Source organism: Eleutherodactylus coqui, chromosome 4 (genome assembly GCF_035609145.1).
Source record: "Eleutherodactylus coqui strain aEleCoq1 chromosome 4, aEleCoq1.hap1, whole genome shotgun sequence".
Classification (NCBI taxonomy): Eukaryota; Metazoa; Chordata; class Amphibia; order Anura; family Eleutherodactylidae; genus Eleutherodactylus; species Eleutherodactylus coqui.
Window position 1 is genome coordinate 297,711,224 of NC_089840.1, and position 21,134 is coordinate 297,732,357.

The 21,134-nt window shown below is 50.5% G+C and overlaps 1 protein-coding gene across 1 annotated transcript in view; it reads right to left on the bottom strand.

The window, feature by feature from the left end:
* NRAP (nebulin related anchoring protein) overlaps positions 1 to 21,134 on the bottom strand; it is a 121,746-nt gene that overhangs the window by 42,844 nt on the left and 57,768 nt on the right. The window contains exons 17-27 of the mRNA XM_066601467.1: positions 19,816 to 19,923; positions 18,921 to 19,022; positions 18,514 to 18,711; positions 16,782 to 16,886; positions 16,204 to 16,302; positions 7,872 to 7,976; positions 6,013 to 6,120; positions 1,002 to 1,313; positions 815 to 919; positions 318 to 416; positions 15 to 119 (exon numbers count right to left, since the gene is read on the bottom strand). Of these exons, the coding sequence (XP_066457564.1) occupies positions 15 to 119; positions 318 to 416; positions 815 to 919; positions 1,002 to 1,313; positions 6,013 to 6,120; positions 7,872 to 7,976; positions 16,204 to 16,302; positions 16,782 to 16,886; positions 18,514 to 18,711; positions 18,921 to 19,022; positions 19,816 to 19,923 (1,446 nt within the window). The remainder of the gene's footprint in view (positions 1 to 14; positions 120 to 317; positions 417 to 814; positions 920 to 1,001; positions 1,314 to 6,012; positions 6,121 to 7,871; positions 7,977 to 16,203; positions 16,303 to 16,781; positions 16,887 to 18,513; positions 18,712 to 18,920; positions 19,023 to 19,815; positions 19,924 to 21,134) is intronic.

Genomic DNA, 21,134 nt, shown 5'->3' on the forward strand with positions numbered 1-21,134 from the left:
CGTGTTGTACCCACCTCACTGATGTTCAGGGCATTGAGCTTGGCCTGGAGGAGTTGCGGCAGCTCGGCGGTGGCGGTGTACCGGTGCTTTATGTTCTCCCCCTGCTCTTTGTATTTACTCTGTGGAGATCGAGGGGGAGTCACAGTCAGTAACATCTCAGGCCGCTAATACATTCATTGTGTTACTGGTTTTTATACTCCAGTCACAGCTGAAGCTGCATTCACAAGTCCTGCTGCAGGATGCAGTGCATTGTGGGAGCTCCTTCATACTGTTTCGCCCCGTCCTCTAGTTACAGCCAGAGCAGCAGTCACACTTACATCCACAGCCTGGTTGTAGCTAATCTTGGCCTGAATCATCTCCGGTGAATCCTGGACGCTGGTAAAGCTGAGCGCCGACGGCAGCTGCCGGTACGACCTCTGTGAATTGTGAAAAAAAAAGGAAACCGCAATTACCGTCCGCACAGTCTGATGGCGACAAAGTTTCATCGAGCCGTAATAAAGTCATTAAGTCCTGCAATTTGTGTTTCGATCCCTCACTATTTTCAAGACCTCTGCTTGCTGTTGGCGTGATTAAAAGAAGTCATAAATGGCGCCAAATCGCAGACATGCAGCACTTTTAGGCACTTCTATTGGTGTAAAGCAAAAAGCAACCACAAGGCAACATAAGGAAAAGCGTCCAGCGCCCGGCGAGATGCGCCAAATACATGATGTCACATCTGTGCCATTTCCTGTAGCGATACGGATAGATTTCCCTCATTGTAGCATTTTCCCCTTTATGACCGCGAGTTAAAGGTCCCGGCCCCCACCGGACTGACCTCACTGATCAGCTCCACCGCTTTCTTTGCCTGCAGCACATCCAGTGACCCCGCGGTGATCCAGCCGACCCCCCTCATCCACTTCAGATCCGATCTGTATTGGTTCTGGAGAGGAACAGATAAAGACGGTTGACCTCCTGCTTGCACAGTCCGCGGGCGACTGACCGCGCCACCCTGTTGTACCTACATCACTCTGTAGGTCGTAGGCCTTCTTTGCCCATTGGATCTTCATGTCCGTTGGCAGGGCGCTGTACTGATGGAGGATCGTCCTGTAACCTTGTTCGGTGGCCAAGGCTTGTGCCATGGTGGCGTGCGCCATGTCCAACATGTCCATGGACACGTGATAGCGGGACTTCATGTCCTCGAATCCCTTCTTGTACTCCAGACCGCTCTGCATTTTGGTCATCTGGAGGGAGTGGGAAATTTTGGAATCTTCTTCGGCACGTTGGACTCCGATCATCTTCCCCTTCGTCTTCTCGTAGCCCTCCTTGTACTTGATCTGTGGAGGAGACATATAAGCGGTATGTTAGAAGTCAGAGGGTCCCAGGAGAAGAAAACAGAAGACCCCAGATAGGACATGACCACCAGGCAAGACTGAGGGGTCCCCCAACCCATGAGGGGCTCTAGAGTCACATGAACTCCAACAGCATCATTAAATGGCCCAATTAGATTCTAGAAGAACGAAATGACATTGCAGGGTGTTGTCGGGGTGCCGCGGTGTTGTCGGGGTGCCGCCGTGTTGTCGGGTGCCGCGGTGTTGTCGGGGTGCCGCGGTGTTGTCGGGGTGCCGCGGTGTTGTCGGGTGCCGCGGTGTTGTCGGGTGCCGCGGTGTTGTCGGGGTGCCGCGGTGTTGTCGGGGTACCACGGTGTTGTCGGAGTGCAGCAGTGTTGTCGGGTGCCGCAGTGTTGTCGGGGTGCCGCAGTGTTGTCGGGGTGCCGCAGTGTTGTCGGGGTGCCGCAGTGTTGTCGGGGTGCCGCGGTGTTGTCGGGGTACCACGGTGTTGTCGGAGTGCAGCAGTGTTGTCGGGTGCCGCAGTGTTGTTGGGGTGCCGCGGTGTTGTCGGGGTGCCGCGGTGTTGTCGGGTGCCGCGGTGTTGTCGGAGTGCAGCAGTGTTGTCGGGTGCCGCAGTGTTGTTGGGGTGCCGCAGTGTTGTCGGGGTGCCGCGGTGTTGTCGGGTGCCGCGGTGTTGTCGGGTGCCGTGGTGTTGTCGGGTGCCGTGGTGTTGTCGGGTGCCGTGGTGTTGTCGGGGTGCCGCGGTGTTGTCGGGGTGCCGCGGTGTTGTCGGGTGCCGCGGTGTTGTCGGGTGCCGTGGTGTTGTTGGGTGCCGTGGTGTTGTTGGGGTGCTGCGGTGTTGTCGGGGTGCCAGGACTGCTTGTCTATTAACCCCCCAACAGTCACATTAAAATTGGAAAATCCCTCCAGAAATTGTCACTTTTTATTGTAGATTTTGAATTTATGTCTCATGTAAATATTTTTGGCGCAGAACTCGGTCGCTTTAGGTGTATTTTTAACCCTTTAGTGACCTAAGCCCTCAGAGCCAGTAAATCGTTTCCCCATTTGGGTTCCAGTGGCCATAACGTTTGTATTTTCCCGCCGCTGTAGCGGCACGGCATCTTGTCTTGTGCGGGACGAGTTCAAGGGTTTATAGGGACCATCTAATGTATTAAAGGACTTTTATTTCACCGCTATTTTGTGCGATTTATTCTTATGGCGTTCGCAGTGCGGTATAAATATCAGGTTACCTTTATTCTACGAGTCGGTACGATTATTAGAACACCAAATCTATAGAGGTTTCATTATGTTGTAACATGTTTATTGTGTGGCGCCAAATTCCAGGACATACATAGTAACATAGTAACATAGTATGTAAGGCTGAATGAAGACATTGTCCATCTAGTCCAGCCTGTCTATCCTACTGTGTTGATCCAAAGGATGGCAAAAAACCCCAAGGCCAGAAGTCAATTGGCTCTTTTGGGGAAAAAATTCCTTCCCGACTCCCTAATGGCAATCAGACTGTTCCCTGGACCAACCCCTAATAGTTCCTACCTGCCTGTATACCAGGATTGACACTTAACCTAATATTTATATCCTGTAATATCCTTCCTCTCCAGAAAGACATCAAGTCCCCTTTTAAACTCCTCTATGGATTTTGCCATCACCACGTCCTCAGGCAGGGAGTTCCACAGTCTCACTGCTCTTACAGGAAGGACGGCAGCCACATCCGGCCTGCTGATTGGGGGACAGCTCGTAGCTCTTATTGGCACCATTCTCAGTTTTATGCAACTTTTTAACAAATTTTTAATTCCTGTTTTGGGGAAGTGAGAAGATCAGAAACCAGCTATTTTGGGTTTTGTTTATTTACTGTGAGGATAAATAATGTAGTATTTTATAGTCTGAGCTCCTCTGGATGGGGGATACGAATATTTTTTCAATATTTAAAAGGGGAAAAAGGTCTTAATTTTCTTTTTTTCTTTTTTTTTAAGCTTAGCTACCATGGTCAGCAATGACTGCAGCATCTGCGGAGTGAGATGTTACAGAGGACGGATGACATGAGACAGTCCTCCATTACACTCCTTTTATGGTGAAAACCCCATATGTGACAATCAGAGAACAAGTATGATCTCTGATTAACCCCTTAGTGATGGAGCTTTTTTGTTTTTTTTCCCCATTTTCATTTATTCCTCCTTCCTTTTAAAAAATCATAGCTCCTTACTACCGTGATAGATCAGACTTTTACAGATGCAGCGATACACAACACGTATTTTTGGTTTATTATTTTGATTTTTTTTAGTGCAAATATGGCAAAAGGAGGGTTTTTTAAACTTTTATTACTTTTTTTAATAATTAGTAAAACGTTATTGATCTTATTTTTATACTTTCTTTCAGTCTCCCTAGAGGACCACAACCAGCGATGCTTTGATCGCTCCTGCAGTATGACGTAATGCTATAGCATTACGTCATACTGCTTTTTGACAGGTAGTCTATCAAGCCACCCCACGGGGACGGCTTGAAAGGCAGTTTGCTAAGCCAGCCCTGGAGCCATTCAGAAGGCCCCCGGCTGCCATGACACCTGCACGGCTCCCCCGGGCTATTGCCCGCGGGTGTCAGCTGTAATAAACAGCTGACGCCAACACTATCTCCCTTCATACACATCCTGCAATAGCTGGACATAAAAACACTATGGGGCCGTCACTAAGGGGTTAATGGAGGTTGACAACATAATCAAAAATTCATGTCCCCCCTCCCCTGGGACAGAGGGAGAGATAGGAGAATCACAGATCCTCTCTGCCGCTGGTCTCCCCTCCCCCTCCCTCTCTGCTCTGCACACACTGACTGAAGTGACAGTTGTGAATTCATTATTCCCAACCCCACTTCAGATGGCTGTACCTCCGGTTCTCTAGGGGCTATGGCCACGCTTTTGGGAATCTTAGCTTTAAAATTACATCGAAGACATGTTGAAAGACCTGATAGAACCGGAGCTACAGCCGATCAAAACAGAACAAGATCTGTTCACTCAAAACTGTAATGTCCTTTTCGCACAGAACGAACAGAACTTGTTCTAAACTGCTGTGGGGTTAAGGCCCGCCTGTGGCACGTAGACTGCATGTCTGAATACAGTATACTGCAATACTACGGGTATTGCAGTATACTGTATAAACAATCAAACAATTGCAAGATCAAATTCCCTTTGAGAAGTAAAATAAAGAGGTTTTAATTATTAAAGCAAATTAGATACAAGCTTTTTCTTTTAATTCTTCCCAGTTCTTGCATAAAAAAATGAAAAAAATTAATGTAAAAATTGGTATCACTACGTCCGTAAAAGTCCAGATTATTAAAATATGACAATATTAATCCTGCATGGTGAAAAAACATACAATCCCAGACCCGGTCTACAGGACAAAATGTAATAAAAAGTGATCAAAAACCCATATACACCCCAAAATAAAGCAATAAAAACTACAGGACGCCCCGCAAAACACAAGCCCCCGCACCGTGCAGTAAACCGCTAAATAACAAAAGAGTTATGGGGGTCCAAAGATCGCGATAGAGGGGGATTGAAAGTAGGAGAACAATAGCTTTTCGATGACTTCAGATAAGATTACTTGTTGCAGAAGATTATCGCAGTTGGGTTAAACGTGACTACATCGGTGGAAAAGGTTGCTTTCTCTTATTTACTACTGGTGTACTGGGGCCACTATTGGGATCACTATTACTACTGGGGCCACTATTGGGGGTCACTATTACTACTGAGGCCACTATTGGGGGTCACTATTACTACTGAGGCCACTATTGGGATCACTATTACTACTGGGGCCACTATTGGGGGTCACTATTACTACTGAGGCCACTATTGGGATCACTATTACTACTGGGGCCACTATTGGGATCACTATTACTACTGGGGCCACTATTGGGGGTCACTATTACTACTGAGGCCACTATTGGGGGTCACTATTACTACTGAGGCCACTATTGGGATCACTATTACTACTGGGGCCACTATGGTGAGGTCACTATTACTACTGGGGCCACTATGGAGGTCACTATTACTACTGGGGCCACTATTGGGGGTCATTATTACTACTGGGGCCACTATGGGGGGGTCCCTATTACCACTAGAACCACTATGGGGCTCACTATTACTATTGGCCACTCTGCGGGTCATTATTACTACTGGGACCACTATGGGGGGGGTCACTATTAAGACTGTGGCTACTAATGGGAGACACTATTACTACTGAAGCAACTAGAGGGGTCCCTATTACTACTGGGACCATCAAGTGGGTCACTATTACTACTGAGACTACTATTGGGGGGTTACTATTAGTACTGGGGCCGCTAGAAGGGTCACTAATACTACTAGGACCATTAAGTGGGTTACTATTGCTAGTGGGGTACTATTAATACTGGGACCAGTATGGGGGTCATTATTATTACTGGGACTACTATAGGAGTCACTATTATTGTGAGGGCGTCACTGAAGGGCACTTTCATGGGATACAGAGGCGTGACTTTGTGTAAAAAGGGTGTGGCCTGTCATACTAATTTGCGGCGCGCTACAGCTGTCCCTCTTTGTTGTTCAGAAGGTGGGGGCTGCGCTGCATATTAAGGGCGATGACATATTTATAAAGTATCATCTGATCCTGCAGGTTCGGAACCATTCCTGGGTCTACGGACAGCGCTGTTGGCTACTCACGTCGCTGGCGAGGTCACGTTTGGCTTTGGCGGTGAGGATGGACAACGAATCCAAGCTCAGCTCAAACCCTTTCTCCTTCTGCTTCTCCCAGCTGCTCTTGTATAGTTTCTGCAGAGATAATAAGATGGAGAAGAAAGAAGTAAAGCAGAAGTTATTCCAAATACATGTAGGGATTATTCCCTCCCACGGAGGCTGCGTAGATCAGGCTATAGTGAGCGCCCCCTAGTGGTGGCTGCAGACAGACAGAATGATACAGTTCATGTCCATGAGAGCACACGTGTCAAGCTCAAGGCCCGCCATGTGATGTTATGTGGCCTTCTACGGGTCCGGATGCAGAAAGGCTGGCTCTCCACTATCCTTGGAGGAACCAACCAGCGCTTGGCAGAGGGGGCGGTGCCAGCACAGGGAGCGGGTGCCATCTTGGATTCTGAGCTTCGGGGCACCTCCACACCGCACATCACAGGTGGTGGCACAGCTCTGCCAGCCCTAACCGGGCACCCTAGCCCTAGGGGAGGGAGAGGTGGAAGGGGAGAAACCATCATAGTGCATAGAGCTCCATGTTACATTTAGGGCTCATTTACACGGGCGCATGGGGTTTTGATCCGTGTAATACCAGCTGTGTATTTACTCAAGCCCGTTGACTTTAATGGACAATTGGGGTCTGTTATCCTGGCCAAAACAGATGTGATAAGCGCAGATCTAAATCCCCGAACGCAGATCCATGGAGATTATGTGGAATATTGAGCGCAAATATAAACGTGTGAATGAGCCCTTATAAATGGCAACCATCACACGGATGTCGTCCTCCGGGAAATGAGTTTGACTCCCCTGATATAGAGGATTTGGGGTTTAGTATCAGCTCTGACCTCTAGAGAAACATCCCCTGACCGACCCCTTTATAGCACCACATCTAGTAGCGGTGGCTCCTCTGGCCTTCAGCAGATCCTCGGGGTGTAGATTCCACCTAGTGATTAAATGGTTCTGAAGGAATACCGGCCCCTGTGGACAGGAAGCTTCTTGTAGTTCCCGCAGATTAGATGGCGGTGCTGACATGTTCTGACCGGCTGACAGGAAGGGGTCAGCGATTCATGCTGCTTGCACCAAATTCTGACCTCCCATCAGCAACATAAATCTGTCTCCATCTGACCAGGAGATGTTTCTCCGCTGCTCAGTGATACAAGTTTTGCGCTCTTTTGCCCGCTGGAGTCTTTCCGTTTCTCTTAGACACAATGACGCTGGAACTGGTCGCCTGCTGTTATACCATCCGTGAGGAGGAATGGCGAGTTGTGCGTTCGGACACGTTAGTTGGAGCTCCAGCGTTGTATTCAGCTGACTGTGCAGCCTGTTGGTCAGAACGATTCCTGACATCCTCCTCCGACCCCTTTCAGTGAGGAGTTGTTTCCGTCCACAGGATCCCCTTTCGCTGGATGTTTTCCTTGATCGCGCTATTCTCTGTATACTCTCCACATCGTTACGCGAGAAAACCCTCCGTGGTTGGCAGTGAGACCCCGGCTAGTCCAGCACCGATGACCGGCCTCGCTGGAAGTCGCTCCGATCGCTGGATCTTCCATCAGCGGAAAACTTGTCACATGATTTTATGCTGCACGCGGGGGTCACGGGGAGAATTACCGTACAGGGAAGCGCCAATCATGAGAGCACCGGGGGTCTAATAAAGGGGTGATTCGACAGACAGATGAGTGGACGTGACGCACTACCCCTCGTACATACAGGGCGCTGGCTGCCACACATCTCAGTAATTGCCCCCCTCTTTGCTTGGTCAGCGGTCACCTCATCTCCACTATCCAGGTGCCGGCAGGTGAGCAGCTGCTCCCCGACTGTCTGCAGTACCATCATCTCACCTCACTCAGGTTGGCAGCGTTGATTCGAGCTTGTATGAAGACCGGATCATCATTGTGTAACGTGTAGTGATGGAGGAGATCCTCCCTGCCGGACTTATACGCAATCTGCATCAAAGAACCAGAAGAATATTAGAGATTGCAGAATAGTGAGTGCAGCTCTGGGGTATAATACAGGATGTAACTCAGGATTAATACAGGATAAGTAATGTATGTACACAGTGACTCCACCAGCAGAATAGTGAGTGCAGCTCTGGGGTATAATACAGGATGTAACTCAGGATTAATACAGGATAAGTAATGTATGTACACAGTGACTCCACCAGCAGAATAGTGAGTGCAGCTCTGGAGTATAATACAGGATGTAACTCAGGATCAGCATAGGATAAGTAATGTATGTACACAGTGACTCCACCAGCAGAATAGTGAGTGCAGCTCTGGAGTATAATACAGGATGTAACTCAGGATCAGTACAGGATAAGTAATGTATGTACACAGTGACTCCACCAGCAGAATAGTGAGTGCAGCTCTGGAGAAGGTTGGGTGTGTGAGAGCTCTGCAGGAACCAGGGTGTGGTCACCAGTTGGAGAAAAACCTACCCTGCAAAGTCTACAGGTGCTGGGCTTGCTCCAGCCATGGAGTCCCAGACCTCCTCCCTCCGGCTTCGGTCGGGGGGAGGGAGGACTGCACCCCAGGAGGGGAGAGCATCTGGTCAGAGTGGCAGCAACGTCACCCTGACTCCCCTGGAGGAGCGCAAGATGACTCGCAGCCAGAGGAAGAGAGTAGAGGTTCCCCAGCTAGTATGCCACCTTTTGTACGGGAGGGTGGGGCTTCGGAGGGTAGTCAGTGGGTGGGTCAGGATCCAGTCACCCCTCCAGCGGCGACAACATCTGGTAGAAGTTATGCCAGTGTCGCCGCTGGAGGGAGGGGAGAGGCGTCCTCCTTGTCTTTGGGCTCTGGGGACGGCATTTTGCAACGGCGCCTCCTGGAGGCCTTGAGGAGGGGGGAGAGCTCGATGAATGTAGGGGGCAGAGTTGTGGATTTGTCTCTCTGGGTGGAGAGACATGGTCTTGGTGCCTTCCGAGAACAAAGGGGGGAGACTGTTTGGTCCCTGCCGACAACCGGGCAGGACATTGGCCGTAGGAATGTCGCCCGTCTTCAGTGGAGAGGCAATGACGCGTGCCCATCCAGGAGTAAGGTGGTGGAGCTTCTGCTGAAGATGGGTTTCAGGGCAAATGACATCTATGCCCTGATCCATCCTTACGGCACGTCTGAGTTCGACATCAGCTTTGTTCGCCCAGAGGGCCTCGAGCTCTTTTGGGGGAACTACGAGTTGATGAAGGACGAGCCCGGCTGGCGCGGTTTCGCTGCACAAGTGGTAACCCGCCAGACTGGAGTCAAGAGAGTGACCATTTTGACTTGTAACAAGTCCCTCTCTTGTTACGATATCATGACTTGGATAAGTCGGTACGGAGAGGTGGTGGATATGCCCAATAAGAACCGGGACGAACACGGCATCTGGTCCGGAGCCTGGACGTTTATGGTGAAACTTAAGCGTTCAGGGAATTCGGTGGCCCACATACCATCCGCGGCCTTCCTTGGCAGGGATCGTATCTTGGCCTTCTAACAGGGGCAGCCGAATCTCTGTCACAAGTGCGGCGACCCCACACATTTGAGTGCAGCCTGTAACGTCATCAAGTGCGCTCTGTGTGGCGAGGTAGGTCATCTTGCGGCATCTTGTACAGAGATTAGGTGTCACCTGTGTGGTGACCTCGGTCACCCATTCAGTCGCTGTCCGCGCTCTTTTGCCAATGCGGTCAGGGCCCCAGCGGAGGAGAGCCATGAGGTTGCTTCTGCAGGGGAGGGGACCAGCAGAGGCGATGGAGCCCAGGAGCCAAGGAAGAACAAACATGCTGGGGCAGCCAAGCTAAGGCGCCAAGAGAAACGCGGAAGGGGCAGGGAGCTGGTGGAAACCCAGGTGGCAGGTGGGTCAATGCTGGCCCCTGCTCCGGACGCAAAACATGTGGCTGAGGCTCCAGGGGACAGGGAGCTGGATGAGGAGGTCAGGAGGATCCAAAGGGAAGAGGATGCCACTTATTCACATTCTTCCCACTATGAAAGTGTGGGTGAGGGCAAGGATTAGTGGCAGAAGAAAAAGCGTAAGCAGGGCTCCAAGAAAATGAAAAAAAGGGAAGGGAAATCTTCCCCTGCAACGGGCCAGGTGCAGGAAGGCAATCCAAACTCTCCTCTTGTTGGGCTCTCCAACAGGTACCAAGCTCTCTCGTCCTCGGAGGAGGCAGAGGGAGAGGTGCCTAGGACAAGCGTGGGGCCTACAGGGGGTGCTGAGCCTTCCTCTTGTGGGGGTTTGGTGACCTCCAGGGGGAGGGCTGGCCCAGAGCCCAGTGGCAAGGAGGACGAAGTCGAGGAGCCCCTTGCCATGGACCTTTCAGTGTCCAAGAAACGTGGCAAGGGGTCATCCTCAGACCCGGAAGAGAAGGGGGGTGGGAAGAAGAAAGCCATCTAACGCAATCACCAATGATGGCGGCACCCGCTCCGTTGACGCTGGCATCCATTAATGTTGCCAGCATTAAATCTGATATGGCTAGATTTGCGGCCTTTGATTTTCTTGGCCGCGTTGAAGCCAACATTTTGTTTTTGCAAGAGACCAGGCTGCCAAATTTGGCAGCTGTGCATAAGGCAAGGAGGAAATGGAGGTCTGGTCCATCTTACTGGTCTCTTGCGGCCAAGCCATAAAGCGGAGTGGCGGTACTTTTTACCGCAGCGGTTGAATGCCGACGGGTTATTGAGTTAGAAATAGGGAGGTGCCTGATCCTGGATGTTCTCATGAAGGGACAAGAGCTTCGGCTAATCAACATCTACGGTCCCCAAACCAAGCGGGACCGCAAAGATCTCTTTATGAGGATCAAGCCGTACCTTTTTACCAGTCGGCAGGTGATCTTTGGGGGTGACTTTAACGCAGTCACGAGGACCCGTGACAGGGGAGGCTCCCTAGGCAAGCTGACTTATGATAGCGTCGCGCTTAATAGCATAGCTAGCGAAGCTCGCCTGGTGGATGTCCACATCCGGCACACCCCAGGCCACGCGGGTTTCACCTATTATAGAGGCGAGTGCAGGTCTAGAATAGATAGGTTTTATTTGAAGGAGGAAGCCATCTCTTCACCAGTTTCTGTTGTTGAGGTGGAATTCTCCGACCACTGTCTGATTTTGTTTTCCCTGAATGTTGCAGAGACCCCCCGGATGGGTAGAGGCTTATGGAGGCTGAATTCATCACTCCTGGAGGAAGCAGAGATAAGACAGTCCTTTGAGGATTTTCTGCAGAGCCAGGTACCATTACTGGATCTTTGTAGCAGTAAGTCAGAGTGGTGGGAGATGCTCAAGATCAGGGCGGCCAGGTTCTTCTGCCAGCTCTCTAGCCTCAGGAGCCTGAGTAAGTACCGTCTTTATCAGGGCCTGAGGAGGAAACTCGAGCATCTTGTCTCGACTGGAGGTAGCCGCGAGGAGATCTCCAGAGTGAAGTCTTTGCTCAAAGGGTGCCAGTATAATAGGCACGCATCTTTGGTTTTTGAGAGGGACTTCGGGAAGTACCACTCGCCCGACCCTTACAGAAACTGCAATATGTCAGTGAATCGTAAAGTTGTCACTGGACTGATCGACGGTACGGGATCTCTGAACAGGTCCAGATCAGGGATTCTGGAAGTCATCAGATCCTTCTACTCGCACCTTTTGAGAAAGAGGGATCTAGATCGAGACGTGATGTCGGCTTTCCTGGCTGAAGCTGTTCCTGAGCCAGGGGATGACATCTCCCTTAATGTTTTGACAGAGGAGATCAGCATAGAGGAAGTTAAACTGGTGATTGATGGGCTTGCGCTCAAAAAATCGCCAGGACCGGATGGCTTAACATCTGAGTACTATAAGACATTCAAGGACCTCTTGAGTCCCCTCTTGACTGAGGTTTTCAATGAGTGTCTTTCCTCGGACACTCTCCCAAAGTCAATGAAGAGGTCGGCTTTGATCCTTCTGTCAAAGGGTAAAGACTCGAGCCGTATTGAGAACTGGCGTCCCATAGCACTTCTCAATACGGACAGGAAGGTTCTGGAAAAAGTGCTGTTTAATCGGCTGGTCAAGTTTGCACCCCGGCTCCTCTCGGGCGCCCAGCATTGCTCTGTTCCAGGCCGTAGCACCTTTAGTGCTGTTCTAGGTGTCCGGGAGGCAGTGGAGCAGGGTAGGGCTGGTCACTGGGAGGGGTACCTGCTGTCCTTGGATCAGGCCAAAGCGTTTGATCGGGTTAATCACGAGTACCTCTGGTCTGTTCTTCTGAGATATGGCCTGCCAGTGGGGTTTGTCAATTGGCTCAAGACATTGTACGCGGGGGCTGAGACTTTCCCGCTAGTGAACGGTTGGGTCGGCCACCCATTTGAGGTTGGGTCTGGCGTCCGTCAGGGTTGTCCTCTGAGCCCCTTGCTGTACGTGTTTGCCATCGATCCTTTCCTTAGGATGATTGATGGTGGGCCTATGGCGGGGGTCGGGATGGATCGGGCGATGCCGGAAGCCGCCCTCAGGGTGGCAGCGTACGCTGATGACGTCACCGTCTTTGTGTCCTCGAGGGGGGAGGCAGAGTACGTGATGGCAGAGGTGGATCGCTACTCGGAAGCATCCGGGTCCGGCATCAACTGGGATAAGTGCGAAAGTCTCTGGTTAGGAAGGGGAGATCCTACATTTAGTCTCCCGGACACCCTTCCAGTGCCCCAGGACTCGGCTAAAGTTCTCGGCATCAAATTCGGCCGGGGAGATTACCCCATGCAAAATTGGGTGGTCAGGCTCGATGGTGCCACTCAGAAGGTGGCCCAGTGGAAGGGCTGGTCTTTGACCCTTCGGGAAAGGGTTAACCTGATCAAAACATACCTGCTCCCTTTATTCATCTACCTGGGCAGCGTATGCATTTTGCCAGAGCCTCTCTGGACCCGGGTCTACAACCTGTTCTTCCTAATGTTGTGGGGGAACAGGTTGAACCTAATTTGGAGAGATGTCACATATCGCACGAGGAGACTAGGGGGGTTATCTATGGTCAACCCCGTGGTGTTTCTCGTAAACACCTTTGTTAAGATCAATATAGGCAACCTCTGGCAAGAGAGGGCTCCTCCGTGGGTATTCTCCTGTAGGGGATGGCTTCGGCCTTTCTTCCAGGAACGGGAGACATGAGGGCGAGTGAAGGATCTTCGCACGCCGCACGGGCATCTTCCGGCTTACGCTACCGTGGTTCTGAAGATGATACGTCGGTGGGGTCTGGGGATGTGGGAGATCAGAACTCTGTCGAGGAAACTCCTCGATAAGAGGGTTCTGTTGACCCATTTCCAGAAGCCCCTGGCGCTCAAGGACTGCCCAAGTCGGGACCTGGAGGGAGGGTTACGTTTATTGAATTCTGACAGGATCCCCTTGAAGTTTTGGGACTTGACTTGGCGCTGTTTCCACGGGAGACTGTATGTAAGGGGCAACTTGAAGAGCAGGCCTCTGGTGGATAGGGGTTGCCCCCGCCAGGAGTGCAGCAACGTACTGGAAAGCATGGAGCATTTCCTGCTTCAGTGTCCCTTTAATACAGAGGTGTACAAATGGGTGGGAGCCTCCATTGGTTGGCCCAGGTTGGCACGCCTCTCGTATGCGGAATGGGTCTATGGGGCATTCGGGGACCTTGGTGGCAGGGACCGGTGCACTTTATTCTTAGTCAGCTTAGTGGTCAGGTTTCACATTTGGAACGCACGGTGTCTAGTTTCGACGGAAGAGAAAATCCTCCCCGTGGATGAGGTGAATAGGAACATCCTGGGTGACCTGGTGAAGGTGCGCTCTCTGGATTATGAGAGGTTGGGCACGACTAAGGCCTCTCTCCTATGGAGAGGGTTTGTATTTCGTTAGGGACAGTCTTCTTATTGTTAGGGTCTTTGTAGGGACAGAATAGGGAGAGGTAGGGACAGTTTCTCTGAGGGTAAGTTTTAGGGAAGGAGTAGGGACATTGTAGGGACAGATTAACTATAGGGATAGTTTTTCTCTATTTGGTCGGTGCCCGGCTTATCATATCCAGTCCTTGTGGAGGGCTGAGTGTGACACTAGTAGAGTTTTTGTTTTCGGTCAAAGATCAGGTATGTACGGCTGCAGGTAACTGAACCTTAGGCTTTCGGGTATTAATATGTAGTGTTGGTTTGTAGTTATGTAATGTGAGAGGTTATATGTTTTGTTTTGTATATAGGGCTAGGGGTTATAGATAGGTTGGGTGGGGGTTTATTGGGGGGAGGGGGGGGATTTATGCCTCAGCCGTAGCTTGACACGTCCCGGACAATGAACACTGGGCACGGACTGTTGGTGCGGGCGTGGCCCTCAGGCTGCGGCGGGCAGGGTCTGTGTATGCGGTGCAGCTCGGCTCGTCCTGGACATAGACATTGAGCACGGACTTGGGATGCAGGCGTGGCTCCCAGGCTGCACCGTAGGGGGTTGTTTGGGGTGTGTGGTGGTTTGGTCTGGATATAGGGTTAGTTTAGGATTATGTAAGGTTTTATTCTTTAGGTGGTGGGCATTAAAAAAATTTAAAAAAAATAAAAAAAATTAATAAAATAAAAAAAAAAATAGCAAAAAAAATATAAAAAAATAAAAAAAAGGTATTGGTTTTTCTTATTATTATTACTTTTGTTAGTTATTGTTGTTTGCATTATTATTATTATATCATTGCTTCGGTTATTAGTCGTTTTCTTTCTTCTTTTTGGGATTTCAGGCTGGATCCTGTGAGTTAGGGATGTTTTCTTACATGTGGGTATATTGTTATATGTAGTATGTAGTGTATATGTATTGGTGAGGATGAGTGAGTGTAGTTTTGGAGTGCAGGTTGGTGTAGTGTGCGGTGTGTATTATTTGGACCAGATGGACCTTTTGCTTTTGTTCCTTTGTCCTGAAGTAAGGTAAAGTACAGTTAATATAAGTGATAATTTGTTTTGGTTTCATGTTTGTCTTTTATGCCAAGTGAGCGATATTTATGTTCTGTTTATTGTTATGTTTTTCACTTTTATAATAAAAAGATCTACAGGATGTAACTCAGGATCAGTACAGGATAAGTAATGTATGTACACAGTGACTCCACCAGCAGAATAGTGAGTGCAGCTCTGGGGTATAATACAGGATGTAACTCAGGACCAGTACAGGATAAGTAATGTATGTACACAGTGACTCCAGCAGCAGAATAGTGAGTGCAGCTCTGGAGTATAATACAGGATGTAACTCAGGATCAGTACAGGATAAGTAATGTATGTACACAGTGACTCCACCAGCAGAATAGTGAGTGCAGCTCTGGGGTATAATACAGGATGTAACTCAGGATCAGTACAGGATAAGTAATGCATGTACACAGTGACTCCACCAGCAGAATAGTGAGTGCAGCTCTGGAGTATAATACAGGATGTATCTCAGGATCAGTACAGGATAAGTAATGTATGTACACAGTGACTCCACCAGCAGAATAGTGAGTGCAGCTCTGGAGTATAATACAGGATGTAACTCAGGATCAGTACAGGATAAGTAATGTACACAGTGACTCCACCAGCAGAATAGTGAGTGCAGCTCTGGGGTATAATACAGGATGTAACTCAGGATCAGTACAGGATAAGTAATGTATGTACACAGTGACTCCACCAGCAGAATAGTGAGTGCAGCTCTGGAGGATAATACAGGATGTAACTCAGGATCAGTACAGGATAAGTAATGTATGTATACAGTGACTCCACCAGCAGAATAGTGAGTGCAGCTCTGGAGTACAATACTGAATGCAGGAGCAGTACAGGATAAGGGCTAAGGCCCACGGCTTGATTTCTGCTGCGTTTTACACGGCGGAAATCTGTGGCATTATGCTGCAGCTATTAGGTTCTATTGTAGTCAATGGAGTCGTCCGTCACACTAGACTTCCACTGTAGCACAGCGGAAGTATCGTGTGAATACACGTCCCTGCCTACTGCCAGCGCGTCATGCAATGTACTGCGCATGCGTGCCGGCCCGCCATGCGGGGCGCGTACAGCCGATCCGGAGAGGTAAGTATGGGTTCTTTAAGGGGGCGCCATGATGGACCCCGCTGCGATATTCTGCTGGTGGAGACCGTCACGGCCGTGGGCATGAGGCCTAAGTAATGCATGTACGCAGTATGTAGTAGTATACACTCGGTGCAGGTAGGTGGCCATGCTGCTCTCTTCCCTATGCTTGTAGGGACCTCCACACATAAGTTGTATCCTAATGAGACCCGATCGCTCCCCCCGCCGTCTGTCTCGGCTGCCTGTGTGGCACTCACGTCGCTCTGCAGCTCCTGGCTTTTCTTCGCCTGTCTGATCTGCGGGCTGTCGGCGACGCTGGTGAACTTCAGGGTGTCCGCCTTCTGACGATACTTTCTCTAGAGAGGTTAAAACAAATATCATTACTTTACTGGTCTCTGGGAAAGCCGGGTGGCGACAACCAACCTCCCACACGGCTCGACACCCGGCTGTACCCACCACCCCCCGCATTGAAAGCACCAAAACACAAGATACCCAACACATATTTAAACCTCTCTAGGCTTGTCTTAGGTGACAGAGTAATAGTGGCCCCAATTGTAATATTGACCCCATTAGGGGCCCCAGTAGTAAAAGTGCCCCCTATAGCGGCCCCAGTAATAATCGTGGCCCCCATAGTGTCCCAAGCAGTAATGGGCAACAATTTTTTATTGGCCCTTAATAGAAGCTGCCGCCCCTGGGGTCCCGCTGCTGGGGGGACAGTCTCAGGGGCGCCCCTGTATGCATGCATGTACAACTGCAGACTTGTCATTCAGGCTTTCAGGAAAGCTGTGTTACATTGGTCACTCAGCAGTAAAGGGGTTAATTAGCGACGCCTCACCTCGCTGACGAGCTCCCCGGCTTTCTTCGCTTGCTGAACATTCAGGCTTCCCTCGGTCAGCCATCCGACCCCCTTCATCCACATCAGATCCGACTTGTACTGCCGCTGCGGGAGGGCAGATAGAGGGGCTTTATTTCCTTACATTAACCCCTCGCGAGCCGTATATTAGTGCTGCTCAGGAGTATTAGGCGAGAGAACCCCAGAGTCACATCTGCGCAGCGCAACCCGCAACCCAGCGGAGCTGCCAGAGAACGGCTGCAGAAACTCCAAAACGGTCAGGTGTTTAGTCGCAGGTAACGTGCGCCGCTGCCGTCATAGACTGCAACGCAAGCCGTGCGCCGCTGCCATCTCCTGCTAGTTGGTTGGTTTTAGTCTAGGGACGCTGGGCAACTTTGGTCATGTGACATGAGGGTCGCAGAGTCGCACCGAGACGTCGCATGTAATGATTGGCAATGGGGTCACATTGTGAGCAGCGGATCGGCAAAACCACAACACGAAAATCCCAAATCTGTTAAGAGTTTTGCTTTCTGGTCGCAAGTTATGAGCAACCGTAGACGGCTGCTACAATGTATCCAACGCTCTGTGATACATATGACCTGCACTGATACACTGTAACAAACCATCAGGACAGGAGAGAGGTGCCCGCTGCTGGTATACTGGGTCTCTAGAGGTTTCCAGCTCTGGTAAAAAACAAGAATTTTCTCATTGACTGACAACAAGCAGAGATTTTGAAAATGGTGAAGAACTAACAAGGAGCAGATTTCCTGGGGGCACGTGCACCCGGAGTGATTGAAGGTCGTGCGGAGTCACCTGATGTGCGGGACGCCACACAACGCCATGTGCTATCAGTCCAGAAGTGGTGTCTCCTTAAGGAGAGCACCCAAAACGTGTGCGGAGACACCTAGGGGGTGAGTGGATATGGGGATGGTATAGTCTCTCCCCAAGGAGAGCACCAAGAAGGGGGTGGGGACACCTAAGAGATGAGTAAGGAGACTTATAAGGCCATGCTAGCTCCTCTGGGAAACCTATGCAAATAAGAAAGATGGAAAAATACCTCTACGGCGCCACCTATTGGATGGCAGTATTCCTTCAAATCACAGTGACTTCTAGCAAGTCCTATCAATGATTGGTATGTCACTTTCATTTGAAGGAATGCTGCCATCCAGTAGGTGGCGCCGTAGAGGTGTTTTCCATCTTTCTTATTTGCATTATCAGTCCAATCGCATAAATGGGTCCTATTTCTATACCATTTTTGGACAGTTGGTCATTCTGCTCATGCACGTGCCCTCAGACTGGAGATTATACTGTGGCGTTGGTGTGAAGAGTGCCAAATGTATGTAAAGGAGCGAGCCTCTAAGCGTTTGGCGTATCTTCAGGCTGTCTTCACACCTAATCTGAAGCCTTCACGAACTACAAGTTGGCGCAAACTTAGCAAAAAATACCAACGAGTCGCCTATATTGGCCCACAAGATGCACTAAAATGTCCGAATCAAAGAGTTCTTCAAATCTGCCACAAGTCTGTTAGAGGATTAGAGCCCCCCGCTATACGGTATGACAATGGGGCTGCGTTCAGATTTTGGCGCAGAGCTGCAGGAAAATCTGTGTCTAAATCCGCGTGACGCATTTTGACCCCCTCATCTGAAGAGGTGAAATCGGCGCTGAGAATGTGTAGCATATATTGACGCGCTGTGGATGTGGCAGCGCAGCAGGGGGCGCTGTGACGCCAATTCACCTCGCTCTGCAGGTCGTAGGCTTTCTTGGCCCATGTGACCTTCATGTCCTCGGGCAGCAGGGTGTAGTCATGCAGCTTCCTGCGGTAGTCCAGATCACTAGCCAGGGCCTGCGCCTGCTTGGCGTGCGCCATGTTCACCATGTCCATCGGCAGATGAAACTGCGACTTTGTCTCCTCGAACCCTTTCTTGTAGTTGATCTAGAGGAGAAACAAACGTGTTTGATAAGCGGTTTTACGCTATTTAAGACGTCTAATCATGTGTCACCCAGCTTTCCTGGCTCCTGAACGGCAGGCACTCCTGGACATACAGTCATGGCTGTCAGGCATAAGTGCCGCTCAGGACTCTGAGACAGCAGGGTGAGCATGCCTGTAATATGGAGGACACGCTGTCAGCGCAGTTCTGTCACCTCACTACTCAGCTTTCCGACTTGCATAGAATGGAGGAGCCGCGAGTCGCTTGTCGCTGCCGCTTTTCCTCTGTTTTTCTCATATTCCTCTCTGTATTTGATCTGTAGGTGAGATAAAGGAATCATGTCTTACACTCCAGTCACATCCAAAGCTGCGTCATCAGTTCATCAGAGTCACGTGCATCGCAGGTTCTGCTGTTATATCAGGTCTTGCGCTCCAGTCACATCCAAAGCTGCGGTAACAACTGAGGGTCATTCACACGGGCATCAAAGATGCACAGAAGCTGCACAAAAAAATCGTGGCTAACTGTGGGACAAATCATGTGAACGGACAATATTTCTGCGCAGAAGTCCTGAGCTGTATCAGCATTGAAACAACGCTGATGAGCGACGGGAGGAATGTGCTGCTGTTCGGGGACGAGAGGGAGGGAGCGCCACAGAAGCCCTGAAATCCCTCGTTCAAGTTTTAAATTTCCTGTGTGAGCTTCTGCTAATCCCCAGCAGGGATGAAGGGAACCCCCAGGGAATCCATTCATCTCAACAGGGCTGGAGGAACTCCCCAGCAATGGGGCAAGCACTGCGGGGGGATGAAGGGGGTTTCCCCAGGGCTTCCCTTCATCGCTGGGACTCCCTTCATCTCAGCAGGGATCAAGAGTTTCCCCCGCAGCAGTGATAAAAGGGTTTTCCCAGGGATAAAGGGGTTCCCCCGCGGAAGGGCTTCCCTTCATCCCCCGGGGACACCGTGCTTCTGGGTTTAGCCGCGCAGCTAAACTCTCCCCCCTATTCAAGAGCTATCTCTTCGTGCAGCAGGGAATATCAGTCGCTGATGTCCGACCATTTAATGGTCCTGGTTATGGGGGGATCCAACCGCGGGGGCTGTGTTCGTCCTACTTACATCGCTTGCGAGGTCCCCGGAAGCCTTGGCGGACATCATGGCCAGGTTGTCCAGGCTCATCTCAAAGTTCTGCCCTCTGCTCTTCCTCCAGTCCTCCTTGTACTTGTTCTGTAGACAGAAGAGTCCCGGTGAGGGCTTCTGCCCGCTGGCGGGTTTTAACGCTGCAACATCTCAGCGTTTTTTTCTATGGGACTTTCTAATGTTAAAAAAACCGTAGTGGGTAAATGCCCTGAAGAGGAGTGGCACAGAGATCTGCGGCCGCTCCCGGAGGGGTCGCTGACAGCACGGCAGGGGGCACCGGATATGGGGGGGTAGTAATTACACACATGGGATAGCTGAGAACAGCTCTGATACTACAGGGTAAATCAGGAAGATGGCGGATTCCAAGATGGCGGCAAGTAGGCGAATCGCGCAGACCTGTCACTACCTTAGATACCACTCTGACAGACTTGCCGTTGTCTTGGTTACCACTCAGCTTTCCCAGAAACAGGTCCTCCCAGATCCAGCGAGACAGTCTCAGGTTTTAGGTGCGGTCCCGCTATCCCGGGAAGGTTGGCTGATGCCCTGTTGCCAGTGCAGTTGCCACACTGAATCCTGACATCAAGGAGCGCAGGGACATTGTGTGCAGCACGTCCAGTCCCAGCGCGGCGACTGCAGCGACCAGAGAGGGAAGGTCAGGCCAGCGATGACAACAGGATATGAGCCAACCGTGTAAGAGGAAGGAAGAGTCACAAAAGGGGCATCAGAGTGTATGGAGGGTACTAAAGGGGCAACACTGGTGGCACTAAGAGGGGGTGTTTACAGTGGGGGCATCACTGCTGGCATTAAGATGGCATCAGACTGTTGTGGATGCACTAAAGGGGTATCAGACTGTGTAGGGGCCAATAAGAGGGCATCCTTACTGTAGGGGGGGCATCATACTGTGGATGGCTGCACGAAAGGGGTATCCTAGTATGTAGGGGGCACTAAAGGGGCATCATACTGTGTGAGTGACTAAGGAAACATTCTTGTGAGGGGAGCACTAAGAGGGCATCATTATAGAGGTAGTTGCAGTTAAAGGGCATCGCTTTGTGTAGGGGGCAGTAGTCATCACTGTGGTGGGGGCACTAATAAGGCATGATTACTGTGTGGGGGGCATGAGGGGGACTGCGCTGGATTGGGGGGGTTGGAGGTGTGGCCTAGAGTAGAACAATTTGTATCTTCCTACTTTTCATGCAGTGAATGCTGGGATAAGAAGAGAAGGCGGACGATCTGTAATCTTACGGATAGCTGGGTGATCCCTGACTCACCCCATATCATCCCTGACTCACCCCATATCA